Source organism: Colletotrichum costaricense (assembly GCF_030867565.1).
Source record: "Colletotrichum costaricense strain IMI 309622 chromosome Unknown Scaffold_8.1, whole genome shotgun sequence".
NCBI classification, from domain to species: Eukaryota; Fungi; Ascomycota; class Sordariomycetes; order Glomerellales; family Glomerellaceae; genus Colletotrichum; species Colletotrichum costaricense.
Genome location: NW_026848237.1, coordinates 1,019,632 through 1,032,525, shown reverse-complemented (window position 1 = coordinate 1,032,525; position 12,894 = coordinate 1,019,632). Strand labels below are relative to the sequence as shown.

At 54.5% G+C, this 12,894-nt stretch overlaps 4 protein-coding genes across 4 annotated transcripts; 1 reads left to right on the top strand and 3 right to left on the bottom strand.

Annotated features, from left to right (window-relative positions):
- Window positions 1-865: 865 nt before the first annotated feature.
- On the top strand, window positions 866-2,971 carry CCOS01_08380 (uncharacterized protein; the record flags this gene model as incomplete). The annotated part of the gene is made up of 1 exon (XM_060456541.1): window positions 866-2,971. One exon carries the CDS (start codon window positions 866-868, stop codon window positions 2,969-2,971), a length of 2,106 nt encoding a protein of 701 aa, XP_060312815.1.
- A 918-nt stretch (window positions 2,972-3,889) lies between these two features.
- Window positions 3,890-5,968, bottom strand: CCOS01_08379 (vegetative cell wall protein gp1; the record flags this gene model as incomplete). Its single annotated transcript, XM_060456540.1, has 2 exons — window positions 3,890-5,009; window positions 5,076-5,968. The coding sequence occupies 2 exons, from the start codon at window positions 5,966-5,968 to the stop codon at window positions 3,890-3,892; spliced, it is 2,013 nt and encodes a 670-aa protein (XP_060312814.1).
- A 3,067-nt stretch (window positions 5,969-9,035) lies between these two features.
- On the bottom strand, window positions 9,036-9,152 carry CCOS01_08378 (uncharacterized protein; the record flags this gene model as incomplete). Its single annotated transcript, XM_060456539.1, has 1 exon — window positions 9,036-9,152. One exon carries the CDS (start codon window positions 9,150-9,152, stop codon window positions 9,036-9,038), a length of 117 nt encoding a protein of 38 aa, XP_060312813.1.
- A 480-nt stretch (window positions 9,153-9,632) lies between these two features.
- Window positions 9,633-12,599, bottom strand: CCOS01_08377 (ubiquitination network signaling protein; the record flags this gene model as incomplete). Its single annotated transcript, XM_060456538.1, has 1 exon — window positions 9,633-12,599. The coding sequence occupies one exon, from the start codon at window positions 12,597-12,599 to the stop codon at window positions 9,633-9,635; it is 2,967 nt and encodes a 988-aa protein (XP_060312812.1).
- Between the last annotated feature and the right edge of the window lie 295 nt (window positions 12,600-12,894).

Here is a 12,894-nt window from a genome sequence, read left to right as displayed (position 1 = left end):
CATCCAAAAAGTGCCAAAAGAAAATCCTCAACCGTACGATGGAATCTAACCACTGAATCTCCCCGAGGTGGGCTCGAACCACCAACCTCCAGATTAACAGTCTGACGCGCTAGCCAATTGTGCCATCGGGGATGTTGAGATGTTGTGTCTCTGTGAGTTGATGCGCTGCGCGATTTTTGGGAATATGGAGCTCGTGTCGTGGGGTGGACCGATTTTGTGTGGAGAAGCGTCAGAGCGAGATGTGATGGAGTGGAACGAGTCAGTATTAAGACAGACTGTGGAGAGAGGTGAAGAGGTAGACGACCTACTAGGTGTCGCTAGAGCTGATAGAGTATTATAGTCAAGGCTTTGGTGCCAGAGGATGGTGGAGAGGAGGAAAGTAAGTCGAGAGTTTGTTAAGGAATCGGCGCGTTGGGTGGCGATAGGGATTAGGACGATGGCCTCGGTCATTTGAGGCCAACGGATATCAACCCATTGAGAAGTGATATAGTTGTCGCAGACATCTTGCCGGATGTCCATCTGTCGAATTGTGTCTCCTGAAAGCTGTAATCACCATTTTGTCGGGGAAAGTTGAGCCAGGAGTAGCTTTCGGTGAGGGATTGAGGCCTGCGGCGTGCAGTCTCGGCAGGCATCCCGATTCCCTTCACCTTGCGGGGCTCTCGGTGAAGAAGGTGGGGCAAAATAAGCTTCAGTACGTACCGATTCACGTGCCATAGCTCCCTAGCGCGCATCAATTTTCGACCCCTGCACTTGGGCAGTCGCGTCTCACCCTCATTTCACCACTGCTGTCACTTTCTCAGCCGTTTGTCTTTCAACAAGGGCAGCAACTTTGTCGCCTGCCGCTGAAGGATCCCCATCGATCAACATGCCAGACTCATCCGACGAGTCAGGCCCTGATGGCGTCGGCCTCATGCAAAATGATGCATCCGACCAGGAGTCCTCAGACAGCGAATCAGGGACAGAAGCTGGCGACGCCCCCGACCAGGGCTTTCTCGACGTCGAAGCTTCAGAAGAGGGGAATAGCGACTCTGACGACTCCTCAGAGTCGGACTCAGAAGATGCATCTATCCTCGGTGAATACCGCCGCAAGGCTCCACGGGTGTTCTTTCCCGAATTTCGCAGACTTCCCATCGAGCTTCGTCATCGCATTTGGCAGTACTTTTGTCCAGATCTCGACCCATCACCACGCGTCTTCTCCTTCCAGGTGCTGCCGAATCCACGGCAAGACACTATTTGGGAAAGCACGACCTTGGAGAACCAGATTGCAGCGGTAGATGCCATGTTGCGCGTTCATCACGAGTCTCGAGACATTGCACTCAAGGCATTTCCAGACACCCTGGCGATTAGGGAGGGTCGGCGCATCGTTCGGTTTAACAAAGAACGAGACGTCGTTCACCTCAATGGCGTCAAGCGCGTTTGGGACCACAACCTCAAGGTCCCTGGCTTCTCTGAGAACATCATGAACATGGCCATGGATGGATCTAACCTGGACGCCAATGAACTACGGCTTCTTCTGGCCTTTCCTAACCTCAAGAACCTATTCGATTTCCAGTGGCATAACGACAGGCGCATACCGCACAGGTTGAGGTGGTGTGCGTCGGATTTGATTCACAACTACGAGATCCAGCAATTACGAAGAAATGTGGACATTGGCGAGGATCTTCATTTCGTGTACTGCTGGCCAGATCTCACGCAGCCGCAGAATCGCGAATTCGCATTGAAGAAGAATCTATCCAAGAATGAGATATGGATTGATCTCTTCACAGAATTGTTCGACATGGTGGAGGAGGGCTCCCTTCACCTGAAATCGGGTGAAGCTGAGCGGCTAGAAGAAGTCAGTTATTGGCCTATGCAATGCTTTGGCTGGGATGCAGCAGACCGATTCGACGCTTTTCGGGCAAAACACGGGGTTGCTGATGGAGACAAACCCGCTGCCGACGGTTCGGAAGACGACAAGGAAGAGGAATCAGGGGACGACTCAGAAGAAGATTCGGACGACTCCTCGGACCAGAACGAGTATGAAAGCGAGGGAATCGACGACGGAAGCATTCACGAGGAGTCCGTAGATGAAGACGAGGACGATTTGCTTATCGACACGCAACAAGCAAGCGATGATGAAGAAGGGGGCGGAGGTGTGTCAGACTACGGCGGTTTCTCTCCTCTTGCGGATGAGGACAGCACGCTCTTCGATGGCAACTGCCCTAGGAACTCCGCAGCTCACTGGTCTAGCCCCGAGCCGGAATCAGGAGAAGACAACCAGCCCCGCGGAGGAAGGAGGAGACGACGAACCGCATCGTCCGACGAGGACGAAGAATCAGGGGAAGAGGAGGAAGCAGAGGACTCAGGCCGCAGCACAAGTCGACGTGGTCCAGTGGCTATTTCCGACGATGAAGATGAAGGGGATGAGGAGCAGCCTTCTCAACCTACGAGTCGCCGGGGCCGCGTTGTTCTATCAGATGACGAGGACGACGATGAAGAGGAAGCGGCGGAGAAACCTGCAAAGCCTACCGGTCGTCGTGCACGAGTCCTTCCCTCAGACGACGAAGACGAAGACGACGATGAAGGTGGGGCTGATATTGCCAACAAGGAGACCCGGGAAGCATCAGACGCGGAGAACGAAGAAGAGGGCGCGAAGAAACCTCTATCTCTAGCTGAAAAGCTCGCTCGCAACCGCCGCGACAATCCGGTATCCGAAGACGAGGAAGAGTCTGGAGAGGAGAGCTCCGAGGAGGAGGAGGAAGCACAGCCCAAGACGATGACTCTCGCGCAGAAGCTCATGACGCATCGCAGACGGAATCCGATTGCCTCCGAGTCAGAGGACGAACCCGAGGGCAGTATCGTCGGCAGCGAAGATGATGACCTCGAAGATGAGGAGGATGAGGATGATGAAGACGACGAGAATGGCATGTTTATGAACCTGGCGGATGAGGGCGAATCTGGGGATGAGGAAGGGGACGAGGATGAATACTAGGGTTGAACCTCAGTGGGAGGTCCATGGTTATGGTGTATAACATTACGATTTTTTCTCCCTCGGTCTCGGGGGATGGAATTGGGGCTTAGAGAATCTCATACGTATTCGCCGTCCATTTAGGTATATGTTCAGGTGGCCAGGACAGCATTGGAATCTGACACAATGGGTTGAAGTTTTCAACTCGAGTGAACAACGAGATCTTGCCCATGATTTGCATAGTATTGTTCCGTGCCATTCGTGAGCTTGTTTCACTCCCCAGCCGCTACTGGGCCTGTGATCAACAGCTTCCCGCGGCCCACTACAGCCTCGTGAAGGACAAGCAGCATTGTTATTCTGGGGCGAACAGGCTTTGGCATCTAGCGAACCGAGGTCACAGACACGCCAATTTGTTCAACCTCACCCACGCGTGATATACATGCCGTTGTCAGTCACTATTATATGGAATTGAACTTGTAGAAAACCGTAAGAAATAGAGTTCCCCTACTCTTCATGTTTTATGAATCTCCGTTTTCCTCTCGGCATATACAAAATCTTTTTTACTTATCACCCGAGAAGGGCGTCACAAGAGACGAGACACGAATGATGAAGCAATACACAACCAGCACCGTCACGACGAGAGTAGTGCTCGGGTTCGAATTCGATCAACTGGGCTCGCCTCTAATCAAAATTCAGAAACATCGTCTTGTACGAAGAATTTGACCTCCTCTTTAATGACGGATCTTATAGCACCGCCAGAATGAGCCCTGACTCAACTCTTATAATCAAGGCATCATCGTTGTGGTGGAATGTATTCATATCTCATAACTCATAAGAGGTATCCAAACTAAAAGTAAGCAATGGTATCACCAAACCCCAACGCCTCATCACACGATCGGTCTACTCTCATCATCCATCTCTCACTGGTACCAGCCCTCTCATCTACTTCTGCCTCCCCGTAACAGCTCCAACAGCCAACGTCTCAATCCGCCCGGAATACAACTTCATGACATGGCAGACCGGATCCCCCCAAATCACACCCCTCAGCTCCTCATCAGTCACAGTCTGCGCAACAACACCCTCGTCCAACCTTTCCGCCACTGTCTTCCGGTCCCGCGGCCTCGCCTTCGGGTCTCCGCTCCGCAGCACCACAATCCTGCCCGGCGAGCTCAGCGTTCCCGGCGGGAGTCGCCACACAGGCTTGCCGCTCCCCTCCCTCTTCCTCCTCTCCCGGTCCCTCTCCGACTCCCTACCAGGCGCGTGCGGAACCAGCGACATCTTACTCTCCTTATTCCTCAGCGTCATCTTACTTGCCTTGGCAGCCAACGACCTCCCCTTCTTCTCTCCTCCAGACTCACCACCACCGCCCCCTGAAGAACACGAACCCGAAGTAGACGGCGCCGAGCTGGCATACAACTCCAACAAACTCTTCACGTACGCCTTATCCGCCCTCGCAATCGGATCCCCCTCATTCACAAACGTCAAGAACAAACTCTTCCTCAGCTCCGCCCTCTCAGGCCTCTTCAACGGCAACAAACTCACAGGCGGCGTCCCAAAGGTAACGCAATGCACCCTCTTGAAACACCCCGTCAACGCATTCAACTCGCTCCCGGCCCGGGGCGACGTAGACAACATATGCGCATACAACAAACTCGCCACCGCGCCGCCCGCAGAATGCCCCGTAATCAACAGACTATACGCCGCCCGCCCCGGGTCCTCCTCGAGCAACTGCCGCAGCCGCGCCGCGACGGGCTTCACCATCTTGCGCGCCACCGCCAAAAACCCGGCGTGGCACGAGTTCCCCGCGTCGTCGAGGAAGCCATCGGGGGTTGCCGGGGCGGTGTTGAGGTTGACGGCCCAGTCCATGAAGGTGGCGGAGCCGCGGATCGCAAAGACGATGGTGTTCATGTGGTCCATGGGGACGGACTTGATGACCATTGCTTTCGTGCCGGTTTTCCAGTCTGCTGAGACGTGGGCGTCGCGCTCGGCGCCTTTGGGGTGGTCGTAGACGCGTTCTGCGTATTGGGCGGCCATGCAGAGGAGGGGCCAGGTGGGCATGTATCTGGGATGTGTCAGTTCGTCTCCTCTCGTGAATCTTGAGTGATTTTAAGGACTTTTGTGCACTCACAGTCTCAGGGGCGGGAGGTTCATGGGCAGCTTCGAGTTGGCGTATAACTCGACTTTGGCAAAGTAACCCCCCGACACCACGCACGTCGCCACAGCCGCAGACTGGCCCTTTGAACCGGAGGAAGAAGTTTCTTTACTCTTCTTCCGCTGCCCGCTCTTCTCGCCTCTCCCTCCGCTTCCACCGCTCCTCTTCCCATCTCCCGACGGAGTGGTCTGCTGCACCGCGCCGCTTCCACCACCGCCATTCTGGTACGTGAACAAGGCCTTCTCGTTACCCACCATCCGGTCCCGATCAATTAGGGTCATAACGTCGTTGAAACAACCTGCAATCTGGTCGACGCACGCAGCGGTGGAGTTGATGAGTTGTGTGGCGTGCGGGTGGAAGTTTGGCTCCTCGAGGAAGTTGGGGGACGTAAAGTCCTTGGCGATGGTTACCACGGAGCCGGTGAACTTATCCAGGCCGATGGGGTGTCCGGTCGCAGTTGACGTCGTCGGTGGTCCGGTTGCGCCTGGCGGCGCTGGGAGGGCGAGGTGTGACGGTGGTGGGTGTAGGTAGTAGTGCTGGTTCACCACGATGGGTTGTTGTTGCTGAGGGTATTGCTGTGACCAGCCTTGAGGGCGATGAGGCTGCTGCTGTTGATGAGGATGCCGTGGTTGTGGATGACGATACGGAGGCGGGGGATGTTGGTATTGTCCCTGGCTACTCGGCTGAGGCTGCCAGTACGGCGGCGTCTGCGTCGTGGAGGTAGCATATGTTGAAGATTGTTGCGTAGGTGGATGTGGCGGTGCGTGATATTGGGAAGGGTTTATGTTTTGGTGGTGGTTATTCACCGGCATCGGTTTGACTGGTTCGGGGCCATGCTTGACGGCCTTTTTGCGGTCGAACCAGCCCATTGTGAAAGGAGCATTCAGGATACTTCAAAGTAGTCTCTGATATCCTCGTTTGTCGTTCTGCCTTTTGGGTGTTGCTGGACTGAAAATCGCGAATGGGATCTTCCCGTCTGCCCAGATTCGCGATCCTTGGCGTAGGCGTTGTTAAACTTTCTACCGGCAGCCAGTCTTCGAATAGTGCGGGAGCCAAGTCTAGCGCTCTGCACAAGAGTGGATTGGCAGGAACCAGGAAACAGGAAGGGAACTGCTCTTCTGTATCTCTTGGCTGGCTTGATAGGATTGAGTTCTCCCAGGCACGAGGAAACTCGTCGCCAAGAAACAATGAAGCGGTCTGGCTGGAGAACAGGTTCGTGTATGACAGGCGGGGAACACAGGAACAAGAAGTAAGGCGTCCCGGTTATCCTGTGTACCCAAGCGTTCGGTGTCGAGCGGGATCCTGCTTTTTCCCTCTCCGCCTTTTCGATGCTCGTTTTGCCTCGGTGTGTTTGAGCAAATGGGGATAATCACAAGTCAAAATCCGAGGCGAGTGACCTTGCGCAGCTGAATCCCGTCCCCAGAGCCGGTAGGTTGCGGACAAAGTGAGAAACCTTGTCTTCCAACCTGGGTGCCTAGACGAACAGGCGAGAAAGTGTGACGCGATATCTCCAGTCCTCCTTTAGTCGCTACTGAATTAGAAACGCCTGCGCCTGCTCTTTGGTAAAGCAGAGTGACACTAATTGTCCCGGCGTTTGCTACTGCGTGTGGCTATTGCTGTGTTCGGGGGCGGGCACTGGAATGCAATCCGTCGGTGCGATTTCGGTGGCGATCTGGCCGCGGCCGAGACGGTGGCTTAGACGGCCGCGGGGAGGGGGCCGGCAGAAACGGGATGGGAGGTGGAAGGGATAACCCTTCGCGAAGAGTACAGCTGAGGAAGAAGATGATATCAATCCTCCTGGAGTATATAGCAAACTCCGGACGAAGAATCGTCAGCCGCACACGATAAGCACAGACAAATGCAAAGAAATGGAAGACCAAGTGAAAGAGAGAAACGCGGATATCCTCCGATTCTTCTATTCATGTGACACACCATCAATGGGCGCCAGTTGAGCAAATCAAATCGTTAAAAAAGTCATGTGTCTCCTCTTAGAGCCCTCCTCTTCACCCTCTTTACCGACCACCGCTCACCTTTCCCGCCCCTAGATCGCGCCAGGTCCGAGAATCCCATGTCGAAGAGGGGGGCTCTCTACATGGCACCCTTAACCATTCTATCGTCTTTAATCATCATCTACTTCAAGTACTCCAACCATACAAACCACACCCAAAGAATACAGACTAAACAGTGAACCACCATCATCAACACAGGGACTACCCATATCCCCCCTTCTCCAATTGTCCCAACGGCGTCTCCCTCCCTTGAATAGCTTGAGTAGGCTTGAGTTCAACCCCCGTCTATCCAACCTGATTCGTCACCGCCCAACCAGTCCGCGCTCTCCCGTACAAGGGGACCTGCACACCAAGCGCAGCGACCCCTCCATGCCCTCCCACCCATCTCCAATGGGTGCGATACAAGTTCGAGCCCAGCCCAGGGTCCAATACTACATTATGGAACTATGGGCACTATGGCGAGTAAACTAACAGCCCTGACTCCGTCCTCGCATAGGCGATTACAGCCTACAGGCGCCTCCTCTACACGCCTGTGGAACTCGCCCGTTACACCTTGATTGGGAGAGGGTCAAAGCTCCCCTATGCATTTCAAACACAGCCCTCTCGGATGTCTCTGTAGGGAGCGGTGGTATTGGAGATGCACATGCAACACTGGACAAATCATGAGCCTCTGGCGTTTTTGAACAATCATGCTTAAGCATTTCATACGTCGAAAGGGAAAAAAAAGCATAGAGAGCCACTGACCGAGAGCCTGCGTTCAGGACTAGCACATACAGATAGATACATGGGTGCTGTCTAGAGTTCACTCCCAACCACCCAGCTATACAGACAGGTCCATGAACCGACCAATACTCGACAAGTCGCAAATCAGTTCCGAGGTATTTTTTGATTTATTTTCTTTCCCACTGCCTACATGCGCGTAGCCGCCCAGAAACGACGCTACCGCCTCTCAACCCCTCATTGCTCACAAACACCCTTGTATGCATTCTCTGTTTCCGTTGGTCGTACGGGTCCGTAGAGTACCACCAAACGCGCACATGGGATGTTTTTCTTGTCCATCATGGATCGCGAGATAAGTGCCCGGAAAAGTCTGTAGAGCATGTGATGGTGTATCAACAGGGGGAGAGGGATTGAACTCTGAAGCCATGGATCGTCGTGACTCGTTGACTGTAAGTTTGACGGTGAGCCACCGTAACAACTTTCTCTCCCATCATGCCCATTGATCATGTTGCCGTGAACTGAACAATTGATGACAATAGCCTTAGTGGGAGACGGGGGGGGGGGGGGGGCAGTGAGCGTCAAAACTCATCCAGATGCGCACTTCCTTTTACGCCCACCACCACAACCATCACATCCATCGACATTTATTCTGCATTTGTATGTTATAAAACTTGGATATTGAAGCCGTATTTTTTAAAACATTAATTGGCCACTATTCGTAGTCAGAGAAGTGGTAGGGAATAATGGCCGGATGTTTGGAGGGGGGAGGGGTTTCTTTCTCCCACGTCACTTACCTAGGGGGTGCTCCCGACTCAAAACTTTGCTGTTCTACCTACACTGCGCAGGTGAATGAACGATCCATGCGTTTTCCTCAAACTAGGTACCTGGCACATGGTGAAGCAAATAGCTATGGTGATTCTATCGAAACATGAGTAACGCTCCAACACCTCATCAATCATTTACCAACACAAAACAAAGTCATCTTAGACATGTGCAAACATGTATAAAACATCCCTCAAGAAGGAGTGGCTCAACATACAACAAGCTTTGGAGTTCGTGAACCCACCATTCTAGCCCATATAAAGCATCTCTCTACTCTGAAGACCTGTGTGCCTTTACAAACCCAGCCACCAAAGGGTCAGGCCAAACACCCTGCCTCAACTGCTTCCCAACTGCCGAGAGGGGGGGCAGGGAATCGATAACCCCCTCAAGCCAAGAGATTGGGACGAACGGGTGCGGGCAGACGAGCAATCCAGAAAACCCCGAGTATCCCAGAACCGAGCACCGGCACCGGCGCCGCGCCGCCGACGCCCTTCCCGGCCATAGTTTCTAGGCACGCGGCGACCCGACGTGCCTGCAGCAATCCATAAACCTTGTTTTTCCCAATACATGTGGTTATCATATCTTATCGTCGACTACGGATAGCGCAAGGCAGGTAAGGTACTTAAGGTAACTTTCATAGGCATCTTATCATAAAGTCAGGTAGTCATGTCATCCTCACCATAGACATCACAAGGACCATGTCAAAAGACAGATAATCTAAACAAAGGCACAACTTTTTTTTTAGTCTTCATTTCGCCAGACGAAATCGCTACGGACATGTAGTCCACCTATCCACAGACTAAACCTCGACATAAGCACAGCCCTCCAACTCAGAGGAGGGAAGACTAATGGCATGAGGACAAGGTCCACCAACAAGTGGTTGACTAGACAGCCCAGCAAGAAACTTGTCTCGACTCGAAAGACCCTTCGAAAGTTGACCACCAAAAAACAAGACACAATTCCCGATGAAAACAGACACATCTCAGACCGGACTTTGAGGATCCCGCATGCTTCCGCTGCCGCTAGCGCTTCCACTATGAACGCTGCTGCCGCCAGAGCCTGACCCAGCGCCGTCGCTCCGTTGACGTCGCGTGAAAGCAAACGTGACGGGCGTGCGCTGAGCCATGGGCTGCTGCGCAGGCGTGTTATGGAGCGACAAGAACTCGTCGTCGCCGTTGCTAGACTGCGTGAACCCAGACACATCGCTAAGCATCGAGGAGGAGCGGCCCCTAGCCTTGAGAGAGACAGTGCTCTGGTGCGTAGGCGGATAACCCCACACAGGCTGCATAGAGGACGCTGGCAGCGGCAACACAGAACCAGACGCGGTCATGGTGGATGTGGGCCACATAGACCCGGCAGGCATCACATACTGCGATGCGGCGGCGGACGGTGGTGTCCAGGCTGGCGCGGCGGGATTGTAGGCGGATGACGTGGTCTGAGGCTGGGCGGAATGACGTTCGGGAAGATCATAGGGCATCGCGGCAGTCGTGGCGTAGTTCATATGCTCATGGTATGCCTGGAGCTGCTGTAGCAAAGCGTTGACTTGCTCCTGCTTGTTCGCGTTGGCTGCCTTAATATCCGCAATGCTGCCCCGGAAGTTGTTCTCAATCGTCGATGTCTCCGCTTGCCAGGCGATGCGGGCCTGGCGCCTACGCTCGGCCTCGTCCAGCCCACGATTGTTAGCATCCGTGATTCTGCCCAGCTCGGTGTCCACTTTGGCGATGCGTGCTGCAATCTTGTTCCTCTTGGTCTGCGCGGCAGCCTGCTCGTCCTCCTTGGCCTTCACAGCCTTGGCGATGGCGGCCTTGTAGTCTTTGTATTCTTTGGAGGCGGTATCGAAGATGGCCTTTTCGGCAGCCCACTCCTTTTCCGTCTGTTTCTTACGCTCGTAGAATCCCTCAGGTGCTTTCTCAAACTCCTTGAGCTCTGCTTCGAGTTGGGCAATCTCCTTTTCGGATTGGGCTTTGTTGGTCTCTTGCTGGATAATCTTCTGCCTGTGCTTGTCGTCGTTGCCACCTGCGGTCTGAATCACATTGTCGAGTCTCTCGTTCTCTTTCCGTAGCGCGGCAATCTTGTTCTTCCACTCCTTGCGTAGCGTCTTCAGCCTAGACTTCTCCTCCGCCAGCCGCTCGTTGTTCGCGTTGATTGTGCTCTTCAGCGTCGTCGCGGGCGAGTCGGGGCGGAGAGACTGTGGCGTGCTGACGGGCGGGTTGACGGAGCCCTCTTGGTCCTTGTTGGGCGCAAAGGAGGTTCGGATGCTGGTGGAAAAGACGACTCGGTTCGTGCGTGTATCGACAAACTCGCAGACGTACTTGGACAGCGGCCGCAGTCCGTAAATATCACCGCACCAACGGTGTTGGCTGGATTGCTCGTCTTGGTCGTCGTCCTGGATGCGGAAGATACGTGTCGGCTGCCAGAAGGCGTTGTTTACCCGGACGTAGAAAGGTTTTGAAGTGTCGACTCCTGCCGGCCGCGAAACGTGCCCATTCGGAGCAACGCTCGGGCTGTCAGGAAAGTAGCTGGTGTTGAAGCAAACCTCATCGTGGCCAATATACGATATCCAAATCTGTTCGGCCTGACTGTCAAAGGGGGCATTCCCCAAGTTGTGAATGTCGGTGGCATTGGAACCGGCTGACTCGGAAGTAGCGTGCGATAATTCGTACTCCTTAACCATGACAATTTTGGTGCTCGCTAGGGCGGCCCACAACGGCTGCTGAAGACGCACCTGTGTGCTTTGTTTTCTCTTCTTTTTCGTAGATGATACTGTCGCATTTTGTTGGAAAGTCGTGTCGCTGTCTGGCGTAGCAAACCCCGTGTCGGTGGTCGTCTCGTTCGAGTACGACTTACCGGCCTCCGGGTCCGTTATGCTGTGTGTCGACGGACTTCCCTTTTCTCTTCTCAAATACCACTCTCTTATGTACCTCACTATGCCCTGCGTTAGAATATGTATGGCAAGCACGCTCTTGATCCACCCGTGCGGTCCTCTCTTATCGAAACCGCGCGTAAATGTTTCTAACGGATCGTCGGAGTCGGGGGAGAACCGCCAATTGGCTGGGAGGAACTTTGTTGCCCGGGTCCAGTGAAATCTTGAACCGCGCAGAAGATGCGAGCCTATGACCAGGAAGAAGCAGGTAGTGACGCTCCTTGACGCTCCCTCCCTCGTGTTGGATCCACCACCCAAAGTGGCGGCGATGACGGGCTTTGCAAAGTCAAGGATGGCGAGCTGCATGGGCGGCCACAGAAAGAGCCACACGAGCAGTATAAAGACATCCATGCAGAGCACCGTAACGAGGGAGGGCATGGTGGAGTTGTAGTCAAAGATCTCGGCGAGATTGATGTTCATTCCAGAGCTCGTAGTAACAGGGGGCACAAAGGTGAGGAAGGTGAAGACCATGTAGATACCGGAGAGGGCGACGGGAGGGACCTGCATGAGCAGGATGAGGATGGCAAGGGTGTCGTAGAGAGGCAGTGCCCTCAGGACGGTAGCGGCGAACTCGATAGGGCCACCAGGGTCGCGATGGACGTCGGCGTTCTTGGTGGCGTTGACATCAATCTGGCGGTGGCTCGCGTCAGCAGCACCATTGCCCATGGCGGAGGAGAGCGAGTCGGACGAGGAAGTCTCGGAGCAACCGCCTAACGAGGGCCGCCTGGTAGCGGCATGGCCATTCCGGTGTTCAGGGGCCATGATGTTGCCGTTGTGGTCGGAAGCGGGCGCAGCGAGGTTCGGGGTCTTGAGGTGTCCGTTGGAAGTGCCGTTGGGCAAAGGCGAGGGGAGAGCCGGGGCAGCAGCATTCTGGTCAGAGGATGTCCTAGCTGAAGCGTCGAGGTTCGACTGGCTCTTCTTGTTGGCAACTCGCTTGGCGGGGCCTACAAGACCATTTTCGTGCCTGGTGTCGCGTTGGTTGGCGGCGCCTTGCTGTCGCTTCGCAGAGCTGGAAGCACGAGGCATGCGCTAGGAGGATATCTGCTGTCCGCCGACCCGGGAGCCCTTTCAGAGGCAGGTCGGGGGGCGCCAGCAGCACGACTTGAACTGGTCTGGATGCTGGAGGAGGGGAAGAGGCGAGGGAGCGATATCCCGCCCTCGAGAGCGATCGGGACGAATGTGGCGTGGGCGAGGTCGAAGATGACGGAGGGAGAGAGAGAAAGAGAGAAAGGCGACTATGCACTCGACGCAAAGGAGAGCGCAAAGACGTAGATATTCGGAGGATTGCCGTGGGGCCTCATGCGTAGTGGCTCACGGCAGC